The sequence below is a fragment of the Chaetodon trifascialis genome, chromosome 24 (assembly GCF_039877785.1).
Source record: "Chaetodon trifascialis isolate fChaTrf1 chromosome 24, fChaTrf1.hap1, whole genome shotgun sequence".
In the NCBI taxonomy this organism is placed as follows: domain Eukaryota; kingdom Metazoa; phylum Chordata; class Actinopteri; order Chaetodontiformes; family Chaetodontidae; genus Chaetodon; species Chaetodon trifascialis.
In genome coordinates, this window is record NC_092079.1 from 9,750,089 (window position 1) to 9,767,713 (window position 17,625).

Here is a 17,625-nt window from a genome sequence, read left to right on the forward strand (position 1 = left end):
AGTTAGTTCATGATTTAGATGATGTCATAGCTGTGAATTAGAGTGAAAATGATCACTTGTGTATCAAAATGACTTCATTTTGGAATTTTAATAATAATGAACTTTATTCAAGATGCTCAAACTGAAAAAAGGCGTAGGAAAAATCAATACATTTAAAAAGCAGGAGGTGACATATAAGAAGCTTAAAAACAAGTAAAATATCACATTTCATCATGTTAACTCATAATAATTTGGACTGAATATTTTAGGAGTTTTTTTTTTCCTCATGAACGTGAACTGAAACAAAACATCTTTGCGGAAATGAGCTTCCGTAAAATGGACCACGATCATTTAAGCTGAAGTACTTCATAAACTTTTACTATTAGATGGTCCTATGGGAGTCCCATAAGAACCAGGCCTACAGCGAGGGAGGAGAAAGCATGCGCACACGCACACAGAGAGACATAGATACACACACAGGCGCGAGCGCACGCATGCACGCACGGGCTGCAGGCTTCATCCATTCCTCTCCAGCAGCGCCGTTTGCTCGGAGCGGCCGCGTTGCATCTCGCTGAAAACGGCTCGTGCAGCAGCAGCACATGCAGCGGCGCATCGGCACCTGATCGATTCCTCTATCGGAAAATAATCCGTAGCCGCATGGTGACGTCACGCCGCTGATCGCCGATAGTGGCTGGGCGGGTAGGGTAGGTGGGTGGGAGGCTGGGTGCCGCGCGGACGCCAGGGGTAGATGGGCGCATAGAAACCCCACACCGGATAAGAGACAGAAAAAAACATATTGCACGAGGAGTGTGTGGACGCGCACGGGACTGTTTGTTGATTTGTGCGTCGGCGCGTGCGGAATGTAGTAGCTGCCACGGCCGCCTGCAGGAGGAGGATGGATGCGTAACAGGACGGATCGAGCCAGCTGTGGCCTGCTTCTAACAGCAACATCTGGCCGGTGAGTCGCTCTGACAGCCGCAGCCGCTCGCCAGGCGGGCGGGCAGCTCGGTTTCTGTGAGCCGGGCTCGGAGCCCGCGGCTCGGTTTCAGTGCAGCCGCGCTCCCCGGTCTCAGGTCCGGTGAGTCGGTGTGACCTCGTCCTTGGCTGCCAGATGGTGGTTGAGTGATTGATGTGCACGTTTGACAGGCAGGCTGCGTGCAGCATACAGTATGATGAAGGCTCACCACGGACAGCTCCAGCTCTATTATAGAAGAGAAAATCATGAACGTGACATGCTCTTAAATGCCTCCTGTGCAGCGTGCATGCATGCACACCTGCAAATGCAATGCTTAACCCTGAAGGTAAAACTGTTGCAACTGTAATTATGGGAAAATATGCGTCAGTGAATGGTTAAATCCCCAGTGGCTAGCCTCATAATACCACCGGAGGTTAAAAATGTATAGAAGAGAAAGCCTTGTTATGCATCTATAGACATTGATACTATAGGTACATAAAAAGCCACAATCACAATGGAAGTCTCCGCTGGGGTGTTGTGGGAATATTACAGAGATATCGTGAGGTCACTGTGAGTCCCTGCAGGGATATTAGAGAGGTTTAAAAGACAAAATAGCACAGAGGTTAAGGTCAAAGTGAAGCCCTGCAGGATTATTATAGCAGGTAAAACACAATATGCTATCTGTAAACTCGCACTTTGACATGCTCAGGGGCCCCCGGGGGGTGTGACAGTGATTTTCTGTTCGCAGTGTCTCCTCCTTGTCCACATCCTGACCGGCTTGTAGTCCTTTTGCAGGGTCAGAGAGGGCGCCTCAGCAGCCAGCCGGCTCGGGACTATCGCGGGGAGGCGGAGGATATGGAGGAAGGGGACGCAGAGGGGGAAGGGCCCCAGGCCGTCAGAGAGGGGCCGAGCGGTCACAGCCTCCTGTCGAACGCTAATAGCACCACCACCAACAACCTCCTGGCTTCTGTCAAAGAGCAGGTAGGAGGCAGAAGATGCTGCAGTCACACCCTTGTTGTTGTGTGGGCTTTATTTCCCTCATTTCCTCACCAGTTCATTCACTTTTGATTGGAGCTGCGTTCACACCGACAGCCTTTTTGTCAGGGGCTCCTATCTGATCTTCTACGGATGTTTGATCTTATCTCACCTCCTCTATTATGGACCCCCGAAATTAAAGTCGTCCAGGGACCTCACAGCACATAAACGCCTCAAATTAGACGAGACGTTGTATTCTAATGTTGAATGATATTGATAAATAGCTGCTATTGTACCTCCAAATAGTCTGCAGACAAGGACAGATTATGAGACAGTAGGCCTCTGGACACAAACGTGAAAATGTCCTCACTCGTCCTGGATTACATCAAGACCCTCAGACTGAAAGAGACATAAAACAGTGCTTGTCTCTTTGTGGTCGCCTGGCGTCTTTTTGTAGTCATTTTATGTCTCTTTGTGGTCGTTGTATGTCTCTTTGTAGTCCTTTTTCGTCTCTTTGTGGTCATTTTGGAGCTCTTTGTGAACACTTTGTGTCTCTTTTTGGTCATTTTGCATCTCCCTGTGGTCCTTTTGTGTCTCTTTGTGGTGATTTGATTGATTTTCCAGCAAGAAATGTTAAGAGTCACTTCATACCGAGATGCGGCCATGTGTCCTAGGCCTTTATCCAGAGGGACTGCTTAGTAAACCATCCATGATACGAACAAGCTAACTACCGATCACCCTCTGATAGGGGGGAGCGCCACCCCTGTGGCTCCGCCCCTGCTCACAGGATAAATGAAGCCTGTGATTCACCCAAATTTACTGAGCAAATCCTGAGGATTATCTCTAGATGAGACTGAAATGTAATGGCTCCCTACGCTGAGCCTCCCAAATTTGCACCCAAAATTCTATTAAAACTCTCATTAATATTTTCCTTGGACGAGGATTTTTATAATTTTCGACCCCACAAACTTTTCCCAAATGGGAAAAGTGAGAAAAAGAAACACTGAGGAACCCATTTTTGCACATTTACTCTCACAGGAGAACATTTCCTCCTGTTTCTGATGAAACACTGTTTGTAATTTACAGTCGAATTTTTATTTTAAGACTGTGGACATGGCAGATTTTCACAAGATGAAGGAAAAAGACAACATATTCCAAACTGCGTGAGACCAGCAGATAATATTTACCCTGTGAGAAAAGGCTTAATATGAACTGATGTTGTGAAAGTGTGTTTTTGTACCTGCTTCCTCTGCTTACATTTCACACATTTCAGGCACAGTTCTGTCTTTTTTCCTCGTCGTCGCTATCGCTGCTCGCTGCCAATGTGACCAAAGTTTTGACAGCCGTCCCTGGTTTAATGATGCAGAATTTAATTGACGTCTCATTGACATATTTTGAGCGCTCAGCGTTGATGTGAACTGACATCTGTTTTTCTGACACTAACTTTTTGCTGCTGACACTCATTGAAAACCATCAGATCTGTGTTCCGTATTAACGGCGTTAAAACCACAAGAGACGCTTGCAGCTGCAGTGTGAACGCAGCCTTCCCTGCTGTTATTTTAATGCTTCTTTCTATCCCGTCAACATGGGAGTCTGTCTGTTCTCCTGCTCTTAATTATGCCTGGACACTGGCCATGTTCTCAACTTAGTCCCTGGGTGTGTGACACTGAATTAGGCACGCTGCTATTTAAAGGCTTATGATGTCCAAGAAAAGAGAATCTCCTTTTACTTTTAATCTGCAATTTTCCTTGGAGCTAACAGAGAAAAATGTGGGCCTCAGATTCCTCTCAAGTCCCCAATTGATGTGAAGTTAAGGAGGCTTCCTTGATGTCGCTTTGGTTTGCGTTCAACACAGCAGGAGCTGTTTGTCACTCTTCGATCATGGTTAATGCCTCAAAGGCTCGGCTTGCTGCTGGAAACTCACTCATTTCACACGTGAGAATGCGTGACTGTGCTGCATCGTTCTCCCACAGGATGCATTGCATTGCAGTAAAGGAGGTGCACGTGTGTTTGTTGTTTTATTCCTGCCTTCATGCCAAAAACATTCAAAGCGTTTCTAATCGATAGTTAGCGTTCATATTCAGAATACCTCTGTAATTAACAGTAATGGATGCAGAATCAGATGAAGGTCAATATGTTTGAACCAATAAGTGCCAGCATCTAGTTTGCAGTAACAAAAAGAAGAGACTAAGTTCGATTGTGGTATCGATCTGCAGTTTCCATAAAAGGCAGCTGGAAGGACGTGTTGTCTTCCTTGCGAGCAGCTTCTTTAGCTCAGAAGAAAAAAAGCAGATGCTGCAGAACTTGTTACCACAGTTCAGGTACCTGTGACTCGTTTGAATATGATCCGCTAAGCCTGGTTTGAGTCATGAATCCAGAAGGGTTAAGTCAAGGGCAGCTGGACTCGCTTTAAATTCTTAAAGACATTTCGTTCTTCGGCTCTGATTGACTGGCGGAGAGTCGTTTAACCTCTGTCGGGTCATGGAGGGCCCGTTCGGGTCGCTGCTCCGCCTGGCTGTCATGTGAAAGTGGTTTTTGTGGATGGGTTTTAAAGCCGTTTGTTCTCTTGTGAGGAAAGACAGTAGAAATCTGGAAAGTGTGGATGGTGGCGATGACGCTGGCTGAACAGAAAGAAGGACGTCTTCACAGGGTCTCAGTGTCCTGACGGTCGAGGGTGCGTCCTGGACTGCATGTGGGACGCTGTCTCCCGTGATTACAGGTTTTTTGCTGTTTACTCTTGACTTTGACCAAGTGGCTTCAGGCACCTAAAATTAAAAAAAAATACAGGAAGAAAAGACTAAAATGACAGATTTTTGATCATCATTTGGGTTGTTTCGGAGGCACTGACAAAGGTTGAAAGTGTTGTGTCATTGAGCTGTGAGGACGTGTCAAAAAAAGGTCTTTTGAGTAGTTTTGGGAGTCAGTGCTTTGTCCTGTAGTTTGATGAAGAGGTGAAGCAGGCAGCTTTGATGACTCTGTTTCAGAGAATAGGGCTGATTTCTAATGATGATCTCTAATCACAGATAACAGGTTGATAACAGGGCGGCAAGAGATGGATGATTAACAGCGAAAAAAGTCGAAAAAACACCCTACAACATCCAGCATGACTGCAGTTCTAAACTTGGAAGCAAACATTATATCATGTAGCTTGTCTCAGACTGTTGAACAGGCTGTGACCAGAAAGTATAATCAAGTTGCTTTATCTCCTCTGTTTAGATGCAGGCGGCAGCGTTGCTGAAGCGTCAAATCTGCCGCCTGCAGTTCCTCCACAGAAATGTCAAATTAGACGTGCTAAATGGAGCACATCAGTTATTGCCTGCCATTGTGTTCAGGGCCTGATGCGTTCCCACTTTGCTCTCATTTAGCCCATTAAAAGTAGCAGAGTGATCGACATGAGCAGGGAAACACCAGAGCCGGAGATGGAGTAACTTGGAAACCTAAAGCCTCTGCAGCGTTCGTACACAGTTTGTCACTTCTGGAGCAAACGTTGCAAGATTGATTAGATGTTGAGACAACAGCTTGCAGTAAAGATGTTCCAACATGAAAGATGAGACGTCTGTAGCTACTATTTGCATCGTTCTGTGAAATCAAGAGTGAAATATGTCCCCGATAGCAGATCTAGGCAGTTTACAGAGCTGTCAAAATATGAATTTATTACCATGCCCAAAAACTGTTGTGAGATTTAGTGCTTGTTTGGGTTGACATTGAAACTGACCTCAGCGGCACATCAGCGTACTCACTTCATAGCTTTGGGCAGCAGAAACTTCTCAATGGCTTACCTCTGGAGCTCTCTGCCTCTTTGAATAAGCAATAAATGCTCTATAAATAATAATAACATATCTGTCCATTCACTATAAAGCCACAGCCAGCAGCCTGTTAGCTTAGCTTAGCACAAAGATGACTACTAGAAGAAAGAAGGTCCTCAGAGAGAAATGCACCAAAATGAGCATAAAGTGAAGACTTTTGTCCCAGTTTTTTTCTGTTGAGAGCAAAATTTAAACCAAAGCCGACCCAGTCGCATCAGTTCTGTTCCTCGTTTTGTTAATATCTTTGGTTCCTTGACTACACTTTAAAATAAAGCTCTTGGGGTCTGAACAATGCTTGGCTGCGCGACGTGAGCTTGCACCAACAATGAGGTCAGTAAACAAGAGTAACATCACAGTGATTCTCCCATAGGTCTTTTTATCCTGTTGGAAAGCAAAGCGAGCTAATCTTTCATCATTTCTGAACGACAGAGGATTCTGTCTGCCAAACTGTTATCAGATATTCATCCAAGGGATGGCCGACAGTCGCAGACTGTTGTTGTGCAGGGCAGCTCCCAGGTGTAAAAGCAGGGTCCCGCTGTATGCATGTGACGCATGGTGCTGCTGGAAGAGAACATGCATGCTCAGCAAAAGCCTTCCCCGGATAGAGGGATAGAGCTCGATAAAACAACAACAACTGGGCCGCGTCAGCGCTCTCCATGCTTGGATTGATTCCGACGATGAGGTCCAGAAACACCACGCGGGGCCGTCAAAGCAAATCTAGCCAACAGCTGAGCTTGATATGGATGATTGACGGAGCTGTGTGGCCGCTTTTCCTGCAAGAGGTTCACCTCCTGCAAGCTGCAGGGTCACAATCTGCATCCGAGGGCTGAACCGGCTCTGTCAATCCAGTTATGTCACCGCCCAGCGCTGGCCTGCCCCCGATGGTGTCTGAGGCATAAAACTGTTGATGTTTGACATCTGCCTGGATTTGAATGCGTGCACTCTGTCATATTTTTGGAAAGAGGGAGCTTATGATGGCCTCTTGTTGCAGCCTGCCTTGTTGACTCGAGATCATGGATGCCTGAGGTTGCGTGCTGTGTTCGCAGCGGAGCCACTCTGGCGGAACAGGAAGCTGATTTCTCTTGATCTGCAGTGTGGAAATCGCAAACTGTTTTCGGTCTCATCAAGCTTTGCATTTCCAGGGGTTATTTACTCTTTTAGTTGAACTCAATTTGCCTACACCTGCCTCATCTACTTAGTGACTTCCACCGTTTCCCAGAATGCCTTTTGACAGCGTTCAGAGAACGAGCACAACTTGTTGCTTTCCATCAAAGCCGGGCATTTGGGCGTATAGAGAGATGGAAAGTGTTTTAATCCATCTATGGGTTACATGTGTAGGCGGAGAGAGCAAGAGAGATGGCAAAACAAAACCAGGATGCACGGCATTCTGGTCTATTGAGGCTATTGTGGGTGTAGTATCTGCTTTTCCTCTGATGATTTGTCCCTGACTGTCAGTGTAAAATTCCGCCTCTGGGAGCTAAATAAAAAGACGCACGTAATTAATGCCTGAAAAGTTTCCGGCCGGTTTCATTACGTCGCTGCCTCGTGAGAAAAGCTTCTCCAAGCAGCTTGAAAATGTGAGAATGAAAGGGTGAATTCTCCCTTTAAGATGGTGAGTTCCAGCGATGTGTCGCAGCAGCAGAACTAGGCCGAACATTTCACGGATATCACAGATGCAGTCTGGATAAACCAAACTGCCGGGCTATGATTAGACACGCCATGAGGGAATAAGACGCAGAGGTCTGTGGTTGGTGTCACTCGATAAGAGAGAGGAAAAAGACTTTGTGACACAATAAACCGCAGCGAATTGTCCGGTAGCCCGCGGCTGGTACGAGGCATTGCCTGGCACGGCTTCGCATCGGTCTGGAAGGGCCAGGCGTGTTTCCAGACATCACGAGGTGACGGGTGGCTCCGTTTGTCCCCCCGAGGCGTGCCGTAGCGTGGCGAGGCCGGAACAAGAAGGCCTGTGTGTTCCTGTCCCGTCTCTGCGCTGCTCTGACCTGATGTGAGGAGATGGAGAGTCAGCAGCGGCGCTGGCGGGATGCGGCGTGTTGCTTGACTCACACGCCACTGTGTCCTTTACAGCAGTCAGTATGCAGTGAGACTGCTCCATGCTTTTTGGTGACGCCTTTTCCCGCGTCAGACGTCTTCTTGAACACCTCCTTTTCCACGTCACGCCACTTATTTTGCTCTTTTATCTCATTCAGATCATCCTATCCATCATTGTCTCGCTTGTTTTCTTTATAAACCCCTCAGTCGTTTTATCTCACTTGCACACATCACTCTTTTGCATCTTATGTCCGATTGTGACTGAAAACGCAGTAATTGATTGGATTTAACTGCTCAATAGTGTCAACCCCAAGAGTCAGCATAGTTTAAAGGTGTGCCACATCCATCACCCTGCAAAAAATCAATGAATTGTCAAGTGATTTAGTCCTATTTCCAGATCTATTATTGTGTGACTGACTCACCTTAAAGCAGCTTGAAGCCGGCCGCCAACAAAATGATCCTGAAGAGTTTCTCTGTATTAATAAAAATGAAGAAAATGCACGCCGAGTGTAAGTCCGGACTCAAAATAGAAGCCTTTTTCTGCGTTTGCACAACTAAATTAACATTTTGTGATAGTTTGGAGCCGCCGCCTCAGAGCCACATCAGCCCTGAAAGCGGACAAACATCGCTCCAATTAACTCGGAATAATTGCGGGAGAAAAATCAAGACTTATTAACGTTGCAAAATTAGCTGTGTGAACCCAGTTTCCTCGTGGGGATCATTAAAGTTTCATGCAGTCTGAGCTGAAGTGATCACGTATAGACTGTCGCCTCTCGACATGTGTGCAGCACGCTTCTTCTTCAGGTGGCAGATTATGTCTGGATCAAAGATCAACTGTGCAGATGGTTGCTGTTTGCGTCCTTTAACACGAGTCTGTGCATTTTTTAGGCAAATCCTGCACAGTCACGTTCATTTTAATGTCAGGAGCAGACTCCTTGCTCCTGCAATCTGCCCTGTGTACTGCGTTTTCGCTGTCAGCTGTGAGAGCACGCATGCTTCTTCAGTCCACAGCGGACGAGAGACACGAACAAATAACCAACATTATGAGACCATTAACTAAATCACTGTACACCATCTGACTAAAGAGACTGTCAAGGCTCCGTGCATCACATGACCAGAGCTGACCCAAATACAAAAGAGCTTTTATCAAGAGATAGAAGCAGATGAAAAGCTGCAACGAGTGGATATAAGTGTCTTTTGTAGTTTTAAGGGATTATGATTTGAAGGACATAGATAGATAGATAGATAGATAGATAGATAGATAGATAGATAGATAGATAGATAGATAGATAGATAGATAGATAGATAGATAGATAGATAGATAGATAGATAGATAGATAGATAGATAGATAGATAGATAGATTATTGTGCCACAGAACATGCAGTGCATCTAAAACAGACACAGGACATGTAAAACTTTGACGTGCACAAGCTTAAAAAACAATATAATTACACCAAAGACCAATGAAATGCGAGTGGAATTTGTGCACAGTGTATGCAGGACTTTTACTTGTACTCAAGTATTTTTAAATTGTGCTTGTGGCACTTTTCTGAATCTGAAAACTTGCTGCTTAAATGCTAAAAAAAAACAGTTTTTCTGCCCAAATAAAACTGCAAACTGGAGACAACCCAGTTTACTGTGTGACAGCCAACAGATCGATCCCATCAGACCTTTCACTTGCACTGAGAACATTTCCTGAACGGCTCCTCAGTAAGGTTTCCCGGGAAGCTGGAGCGTTTTCCAGCCGGGTTGTTTTATATTTAGACGTTATTTGCAGACAGCTAATTCTCCCGTGGCCCTCCAGGATGACACCAGCTGTGGTTCCTAGAAGATTTATGAAGCAGCTGTGGCGCCTGTGTGTTATGTAAGAGAATTCAAATGAGGGATCGCCAAAACGACCGGCCACAGCCGGCAAACATCTGCTTTCATGCCCTTGAGCAAGGCATTGGATCCCAACCAGCTCTTCATAGATAGGCTTGTGTTTGGGTTGTCAAAATTGCCAGAATTATGCTCTAATTGCTCATTTTCACAGACATTTTGAGATAGATATCGCTTAATATCTGTGCCAAATTGAATTTTTGAAATAAACAAACCACAAATACCAGTTAAAAGAGTAATTCATCGTTTCCTAATGGTGAACCGGCGTTTCAGAACTAAACCAACAGCAGCATCTGGTTCCCATTAACTGAACTCATTCAGCCCTTGTTTAGGAGGTGGTCCAGCCTGAAAGGGAGACCAGAAACAGAGAAACAAGCAGGCCTGAAAGTCTTAATATGCACAAAATCAAATTATCTTCCCTCAAGGCCTTGATGGGTTTTGAATATAGATATGCATGGTCTTAAATCCCAGGGCAAAAGTCAGGTTAGTCATGGCCGACAGAGGACGAAATGCACGTTCTGCTTGATATGGACTCAAAATGACACAGAGCTTCTGTTTATATTGATTGGCGCTTCATTAAGAAGCATATAGGACTGTTTCTCCATCTTCCTCTGCACACACCGAACTTAAACGTCCAGTTAATTCATCATCACGAGCCGTGAAGACGTTCGCTTTAACGCCCAGATAGTGAAAAACACTGTGTGCCAATCTAAAAATACTGACATGTAGATGATATGAGACACAGCTTTAGAGCAGTATGTGCCTGACACGTTCAAGTGTTTTATCATAACTTTGATCATATGTATGAAAGTCAGATGGTTGCATTCCTCATATATCAAATATAAAGATGACTTTCTGTTCTTTTCTGTATTAATGTGGCGTGAATAACAATCCTGCCTCTGTGCTGCAGTTTTATTTGTTCACCAGCTCGTAAAAAAAAAAGAACGAAAGGAAAGAGAATTTAGACAAAAATAAGGACTTCAGATTTGACCGCTGTGAGACTTGAGGTGCTCGAGTTGACAGAGAATAGAGCTGTAATGACGGTTCCAGCTTCTAAAATGCGATTTCCTCCCCTTTATGTATTAACTGTGGCCTTGAAATCTTTATTTGATCATTCTCCGCTCGGTCATCTGTGCTTTGTACTCATATTCTTCCAATATGTGTAATCACATTATCCCGACTGCAGGCCATTAAAAGGTCCCGGACACGGTCTTAGTGTTTTAAATCTTGAATCCACTTTAACAGGTTTAAGAAAATGCTGCAGTCTCTCAGCGAGCTCATAGCCGGTGAGAAATCAGTCAAGTCATGCCGACCAAATCCAAAATGGCTTTCACGTTTAATTCTAACTGGCATCAAAAAGGAGGCTTAAATAACCACGCTGCGGTGGGATGTGGGGTTGTAATCACCGTCGTAAATGTCTTCCCGCAGGAGCTTCAGTTTGAGCGGCTGACTCGGGAGCTGGAGGAGGAGCGGCAGATCGTGGCCAGCCAGCTGGAGAGGTGCATGCTGGGAGCGGAGTCGCCAGCAGGAGACAGTAGCAGGTAGTTTTTCATGAGGTGTTGTTTCGATTAATGACATGTCAATTAAGAGATTTCTTTGGTGTCCTACTGAGTGTTTTTGAGTATTTAGCAGCAAGTTCCCACAATGAAAACCTCACAGCATCTCAGGAGAGGTCCCAGAAAATAGAAGTATGCTTCAGTTTCTATTCATGCATAAAAATAATGGACCTTTGGTGAAACTCCTGCCCCGCTGTGTGGAAGCTGGTTCCACTATATCAGAGTTCAGGCTAACGTTAGCGCTTCTGTCAGACACACAAAGAGGCCACACTGCTCATCTGAAATATCAGTTCGCTCTCGCACTAAAAGCCCTTTCTCCTGTAAGCGTGCAGACTTCAAGCATGATATCATGTATGCAACCTTTCAAGACCTGTCTGCAGGGTGGTTGTTTTAAAACAAGTCAGCTGGAAGAACAGTGTTTGCAACCGACTTAAATAGCCCGTGACAGCCAATTAAAATGACTGGCAACAGTTGTCATTGCAGCTGTCAAGGATTGTTGGGTGGAAACAAAAGGCCCTCAAATCGGGCTCATTGTTTGAAGAAGTGACTTGAACTTTGAGTGGTAAATCGGCCACAGTCGAGCGCTTGACAGGCCCAGCAGCAGCAACAGATTTTCATGCAGCTGCAGGAGACTTTTCTAAAAATCAGATTTCAGGCTGAAATTGAACGCTTTTATCCTTTAAAAAATCCTGCAAAACATAAATATTGTTGTTGGAAGGGCTCGCAGTCGGCTCTAAATCAAGCATGGCTGCAGACCGCTCTGTCAGACCACATAATGGTGATATTTGTCTTCATGAGGAATGACGCTCAGATAGTTGACAGTCATTGTGCTGTCACAACCCGCATGCATCACTCTGAACACAAACAGAAACAGATCCATAGAACCGCTGAATTTAGTATGAATTTATGAACATATTTTTATTTTTGCTCAGTTTGGACCCTCTGATGGACCTAAAAGTTGTCAAGATGTTGGTTTAAGATGCAGGAATGTTCCTCAAATAGGGCTCTGCTATTGGTCGTGTTTATGCGCTCAGGTAAAACAGCTTTTTTCAATCTCCATATCAGCAGATTGTTTTCTTCTTTTTCCAGATGCAGGTGTCTTCTTAGCCCAGATAACACATTTCATGGCTGTGCATCAGGTTATGTGACATGGCTCATTGCCAGCTGGGGCTAACTGCTTTCAGTTTGATCAATTTGAGAAAAAGTAAACGGAAATTCACGCCGTGATGAGTGAGGCGTCATTCATTCAGGCTCATCCTAGACTGAATGTGAGGGGATGTTTCTGAGGCGAGATTACATATACATATATATATATTTTCTTTTACATTAGAAACACTTTCTTCCATCCTCCTCCTGGACTGATTGAATGAAGTATCTGGCCATGATTTGATTTCCGTCTCTCTCTGCTTTCTCCTCTCCTCCATTTCCTCCTCCTCTCGTCCGCCGAAGCTCATCTGAGAAGTCGTTTGCATGGAGATCTGCAGGTATGATTGCTTCCTCTTAACCTTTAACATTTATTATAAAAAGCTATTTTCAATAAGGTCACAGGGAGATTACCACCTCAGAGGGGATGATATAAAATGTTAGCATCTTATGCCATATATAAAAGGTCCTGCAGCTCAGAGTACCATCAAATCCATATGATTTTGACACTAAAGAAAGCATTTTCCCAGATGTAGAAAGTAAATTTAGCCTCCAAAGGGATGAAAATTGCCAGTATGTAGCACCGGCCGCTGAAGCAAAACAAAACAATGTTTCCGCCAGTATATATGGGCTTTGAAATGGACCCATTTACTTTTCTGTCACAGATCCCTCCACTCGGTTTCCTGGTCCATTCCTCACTGTCGGCTTTCCAATAAAACAAAAGCACTGCTATAAAGTGTTATATTATTATGTGTCAAAGAATTGATGCATTTCGGTTCTCAGATTAAGAGGATTCTGTCTGCAAAGGTGATTTCGTGGGGAAATATGTCACTTTTTCTCCTAAATCCACATGCTTTGACTAACGGTCTGCCCAGGCTGTATGTTTTTAACTGAATGGCAGATGCTTCGGCAGGCGGAGAGTCGCAGGGCGGAGTCATCGAGGCTTCTGGGTGTTCTGGTCGTCACCTGGAGGCGGAGGAGGGACTGTACCTGCCTGAACCAGACCGCGCCTCCCTGCATGACAGTGAGGGTCTGTTACATGTACACACCACATGGCCTGAGTTTTTAGGCTGTCTGAAGCAGACAAGCGACACTTTTGAGTTGCCCATATGTCTGCTGGGCTGTGAGGAAGTGAATCTACTGTCTTCACATTTGACGCCATGAAATCATTGGACTTAAAGCTCCCTAAACCCAGTCTCAGATCTTAACAATGTCTCTGTAACATTAAATATTCATGACTCAAAAGTTTAAGCTTGGAGAAATAACCTGCTTAGTCAGTTATGAAGAGTTTAATGCTCAAAAACACGGCTCATCTCGAACTCATCTGTTAAATCCTTATTGGTGCACTTCAGGATTTCCTTTTCCCAGCAGGGCCACACCTGCGTAAAACCAGCACAGAAGTCTCTGCTGTGAAATAATGAGCAGAAAACCATCTACTGACCATCTGTTCAGATCAGTTTAAGTCACCCAGAAAGTGTGTTGCCACTCTGCTGTCTGGTTTTAACCGTCTTGTTGGGAAAGTTTCACATGAATTCGCACCTGGGAGCTCTGCGGTGCAGCTGCTGGACATTAGGCATCTTCACTGGAGCGGTTGACACCTCGGCCCGTCCAGCTTCCTCAAAGCTCGTGTTAAACCACGAAACATGGGTGGCTGATAGAGCGGAGCGTTGATGCCGTCAGTGCAGCCGTGAATTCATATGTGTCTTATCTTTCAGATTAAAAAGGATGCAGCTGAATTTTACTTTTGTCAGATCATCCAGACTTTGCATCACGCCGCCTATCACGCACCCAAGAAAGCCTCAACCAAACCCTGAGAGCTCTTTTCAAAGGCTGCACAACCTCCCTTTTATTACCATAAATTACAATATCATTGGCAAACATGTAACTTCTGAATCACTGTTTGAAATGTTTTGTTTGCCTTTGGTCTTTTTTCCATACACTTGGAGTGGTCTGATAGTGTAAAAATATCCCCCACGCTCCCTCCTCCTCAGCCGACAGAAGAAAGTAGGCCAGCGTTATTGAAGCTGTACAGTATACGCAGCTTGTTCCAGGAACAACATAAAGGCTGAATGCAAATATCCCTGCGTGTGTATTTATGTGCATAATGCATTTTAACAAGTGTGATATGCAAATCATTAAACAGCACTGACTTGCTGCGCTGATCAGTCCGATCGCTCTTTGAACTTTGCACATGGAGCACAGAGCTGTAATAATGAAGGCGAACACCCTCTTGTGATCGGTGTTTCCTCATCTTCTCATCTCTCTTTCCTCTCAGGCTCAGGAGGTCACTCGGCCCAAATGACCTCTTACTCGGACAGCGGCTACCAGGACAGCAGCGTTAGTTATTACAGCAACCAGAATGTGGTGCGTTCAGAGCCGCGAGCCTCATTATCCAGAAGCCCAAGAGCTGAGGGTCAAGCCTCTGGACAGGTAGGCCTGACCTCCACTGAGTTACCGTCGATATGATGTAAATTATATGGTTGAAAGCTCATTCTTGACCTTGAAAACAGCAGACTACCTCTGCTGTCTTGTCCGATTGCTGAAGCCCAAACAGCTGTAGCTCAATCATAGATTAGCTTAATGGTTATAGTTTAATGCTAATACAAGAAATAAAGTGTAAAGAATGGATTAACTTAGAGCGTTTATCTGTTGTAATGTAAGCTACAAATGTCAGCATGTCTGAAAAAGCACATTTAAGGCTAGCACGTAGCATTAAACCCAGCCAGAGTTTGAGCAGAAATGTGGAGGTGCTTTTGTCCCCTCCAAAAATGAAAAATAATCATTATAGAGTAATGACAGCTAGTAGGTGCTTAATGATGACTGTCATGAATGATGAAGAACACGAGCTGAACCCTTCAAATCAAACCCGGCCTCACCTTCCAATTGTTCGGACGCAGACGCCATCAGCTCCTTTCATGGCGACTCATAATTATATGCCCCTTGCATGACTGTGGAAGCAGGAATGGCAGATAAAAGTGAGCCCATGTGAAATTCTTCCTGATTTATTCCAAAGCAGAAAGCCTCACCGGATGGGCTTACATGCCTCAGCTCTTAATTTTCCTTCAAGGCGTTGGAGGCTTTGATGGATTACGGCGGCGCAGATCGGCATCCAGTCAGCTGAGTCTGTAATTGAGGGACATTTTACATTTGGTAATAAGGAGGAAAAAGTAAACGTTTGTCACCATAAATATGAAATATTCTGTCAAATCGTCCCTGAAATGTAATATATTTACTACTTGCTCAGCCCACAGTATAATGAATTTAGACATTTATTCAAAGGCACGCGTGTTCAGTTACTTGGACGAATGAAGAAGATAATGATGCCCTTCATCAGATGTGATAAAGCATCCTGCCGCCAAGTGTCACATTATTGGTAATTGGCAAGTAAATTTGGGAACGGGAGCAGTGCAGTGTGCAGAGTCTAATTTTCATTTTCCAGGTATTTGCTGATTAATTGTCAACAGTGGGATGGATATTATACTTGACATTTTTGTTGTTTGGGGCCCAGAGAGCGCATGGATGCCAAAAATCAAGAGAATCTTAATTAAAAACCAGGAAAATGTCATTAAATGTCATTTAATAATCATTCCTGGCATGTTCTTGCAAATCAAAAGGTGACGGGGGAAGGTTCGGTAAAACCTCCCAAAGGTACCACAAATACGCAATGAAAAAAGATCTTTTGCGTCAGCATCTTTATGATCTGAATGTTTGGATCTTTATTTATCTCTCCTCTGTTAAAAAATAAATATAACAGCTCCTAACACTGTTTTTGTCACTGATATCTTGCTTTTTTTGTAGATAACGATAGTTGGATTGTACAGTAAATAATACAAATATACAAACATTTATATTTCAAACCCATAATTATTCATTCTTATTCACATACATCATTTATATACTCTTGACAGGTGTCAAGCCGGATGTTGCGGAGGATGGCGTCCCTCCCCTCCAGGAGCCAGTCTCCTGGTTGTGGCACTGCCGGCACCGTCTCGCCCTCCCGCGTCTCCCTGCGAACATCCCAAGGCAGCACCTACGATTCACCCATCCTCTCGGAGCCAAAACCCCTGGCCGCCGTATTCCCCGGCACCAGCATGCCGCCCTCCTGCCCCTCGCCAACCTCCCCAACTGATGGCACGCAGGCCCTGGGCGGCGGGGGAGGGGGCGTGATCGGAGGAGGAGGCGGTCGCCTGGGCTCCACCCTCTCTTTGGTGGAGGGGAGGGGTTTGACGGGGTCGCCGCTGCGTTCAGGGATGACGGCGGTGCCGCAGCACTATGGCTCCACGCTGCCCAGGCAGAGCCAGCCGCTGGCGTACGGAGCTGATCCATACGGCCTGTACCAGAGGAGCGCGCTGCCCCGCCCCGACAGCCTCATAGGTCAGTCTGACATCCCGCCATTCTGTGCTTTTTATTACCACAACACACCCCAACAATAACATGAGACACACTAGTTATTGAGATCCTATAATCCTATAAACTGCTGCACTAAAATATTTTTTCAGCTGTTTTTTTTTTCTTTTAACGTTTAAAAAAACTCCCACCATCTGCCTTCTGCTGCAGCTTTGAGGAGCCGTGCTTTCACATGGTGCCGCTCTGCACCGCCCGGATGACAATGTGATTTCCTGGAGAAGCCGTGTCTGTATTTGTCGAGCTGTTGTTGTCGTGCATCACTGTGATCGGCTCAGCTGTTTCGCAGCTATGAGACCGGTGAGGTGTCTGGCTGAGAGTGTATTTATTAAACCCACACAGCCAAAATAGCAGGTGTGCTCGGAGGTTCCCTCTGTGTGCCCGAGACCTTTGTGTTTGTCGCTGCGCCTGCATGATGAAAACAGGGCCCCGTGTCTGCCGGTGGCGGCCATAGATCCCACCAAAAGGGGCAAAACATCCCTGAATTTGTCGGTCGTGCAGGTTTCAGCCGACAGAAGAAAAAAATAGAAGAAATAACCACCAAGCTCACCGCATTAAACTTAAAAAAGTTAAATATGCAGTTCTGCCACAGCCAGTGACACGACAGCCACTCGTCACAGCAACACGTTTGCTGGCTCAGACAGAGACGGGGGGACATTGCCATGAAACAAAAAATCACCATTGAAGGGTGGCATGGTTTGAAAAAGTTTGGAAACCACTGGCCGAGATCCACATGAGCAGTTTTCAGAGCTGAAACTCCGTCAGTCAGCCAGAATCTCGCAAAAATCAGGTCAAACTTAAGTGTAGCTCTTTTAATTTGTCTTTTTTCCGACATAAATCAAAAACTGCACGTGGTGATAACGACTGTGGAAGTGCTGC

The 17,625-nt window shown here is 45.2% G+C and overlaps 1 protein-coding gene across 8 annotated transcripts in view; it reads left to right on the plus strand.

The window, feature by feature from the left end:
• The first annotated feature begins 447 nt into the window (after nt 1-447).
• The window catches only part of LOC139327782 (plakophilin-4-like), a 33,459-nt gene continuing 16,281 nt past the window's right edge, over nt 448-17,625 (plus strand). For 2 of the 8 annotated variants that reach the window (XM_070957742.1, XM_070957747.1), the window contains exons 1-7: nt 802-937; nt 1,730-1,915; nt 11,072-11,184; nt 12,649-12,683; nt 13,256-13,372; nt 14,618-14,772; nt 16,251-16,716. In XM_070957742.1, the coding sequence (XP_070813843.1) occupies nt 1,790-1,915; nt 11,072-11,184; nt 12,649-12,683; nt 13,256-13,372; nt 14,618-14,772; nt 16,251-16,716 (1,012 nt within the window). In that variant the 5' untranslated portion in view covers nt 802-937; nt 1,730-1,789. Of the gene's footprint in view, nt 938-1,718; nt 1,916-11,071; nt 11,185-12,648; nt 12,684-13,255; nt 13,373-14,617; nt 14,773-16,250; nt 16,717-17,625 lie in introns of all 8 variants that reach the window. The other 6 variants (XM_070957750.1, XM_070957749.1, XM_070957748.1 and 3 more) reach the window with 6 other exon arrangements.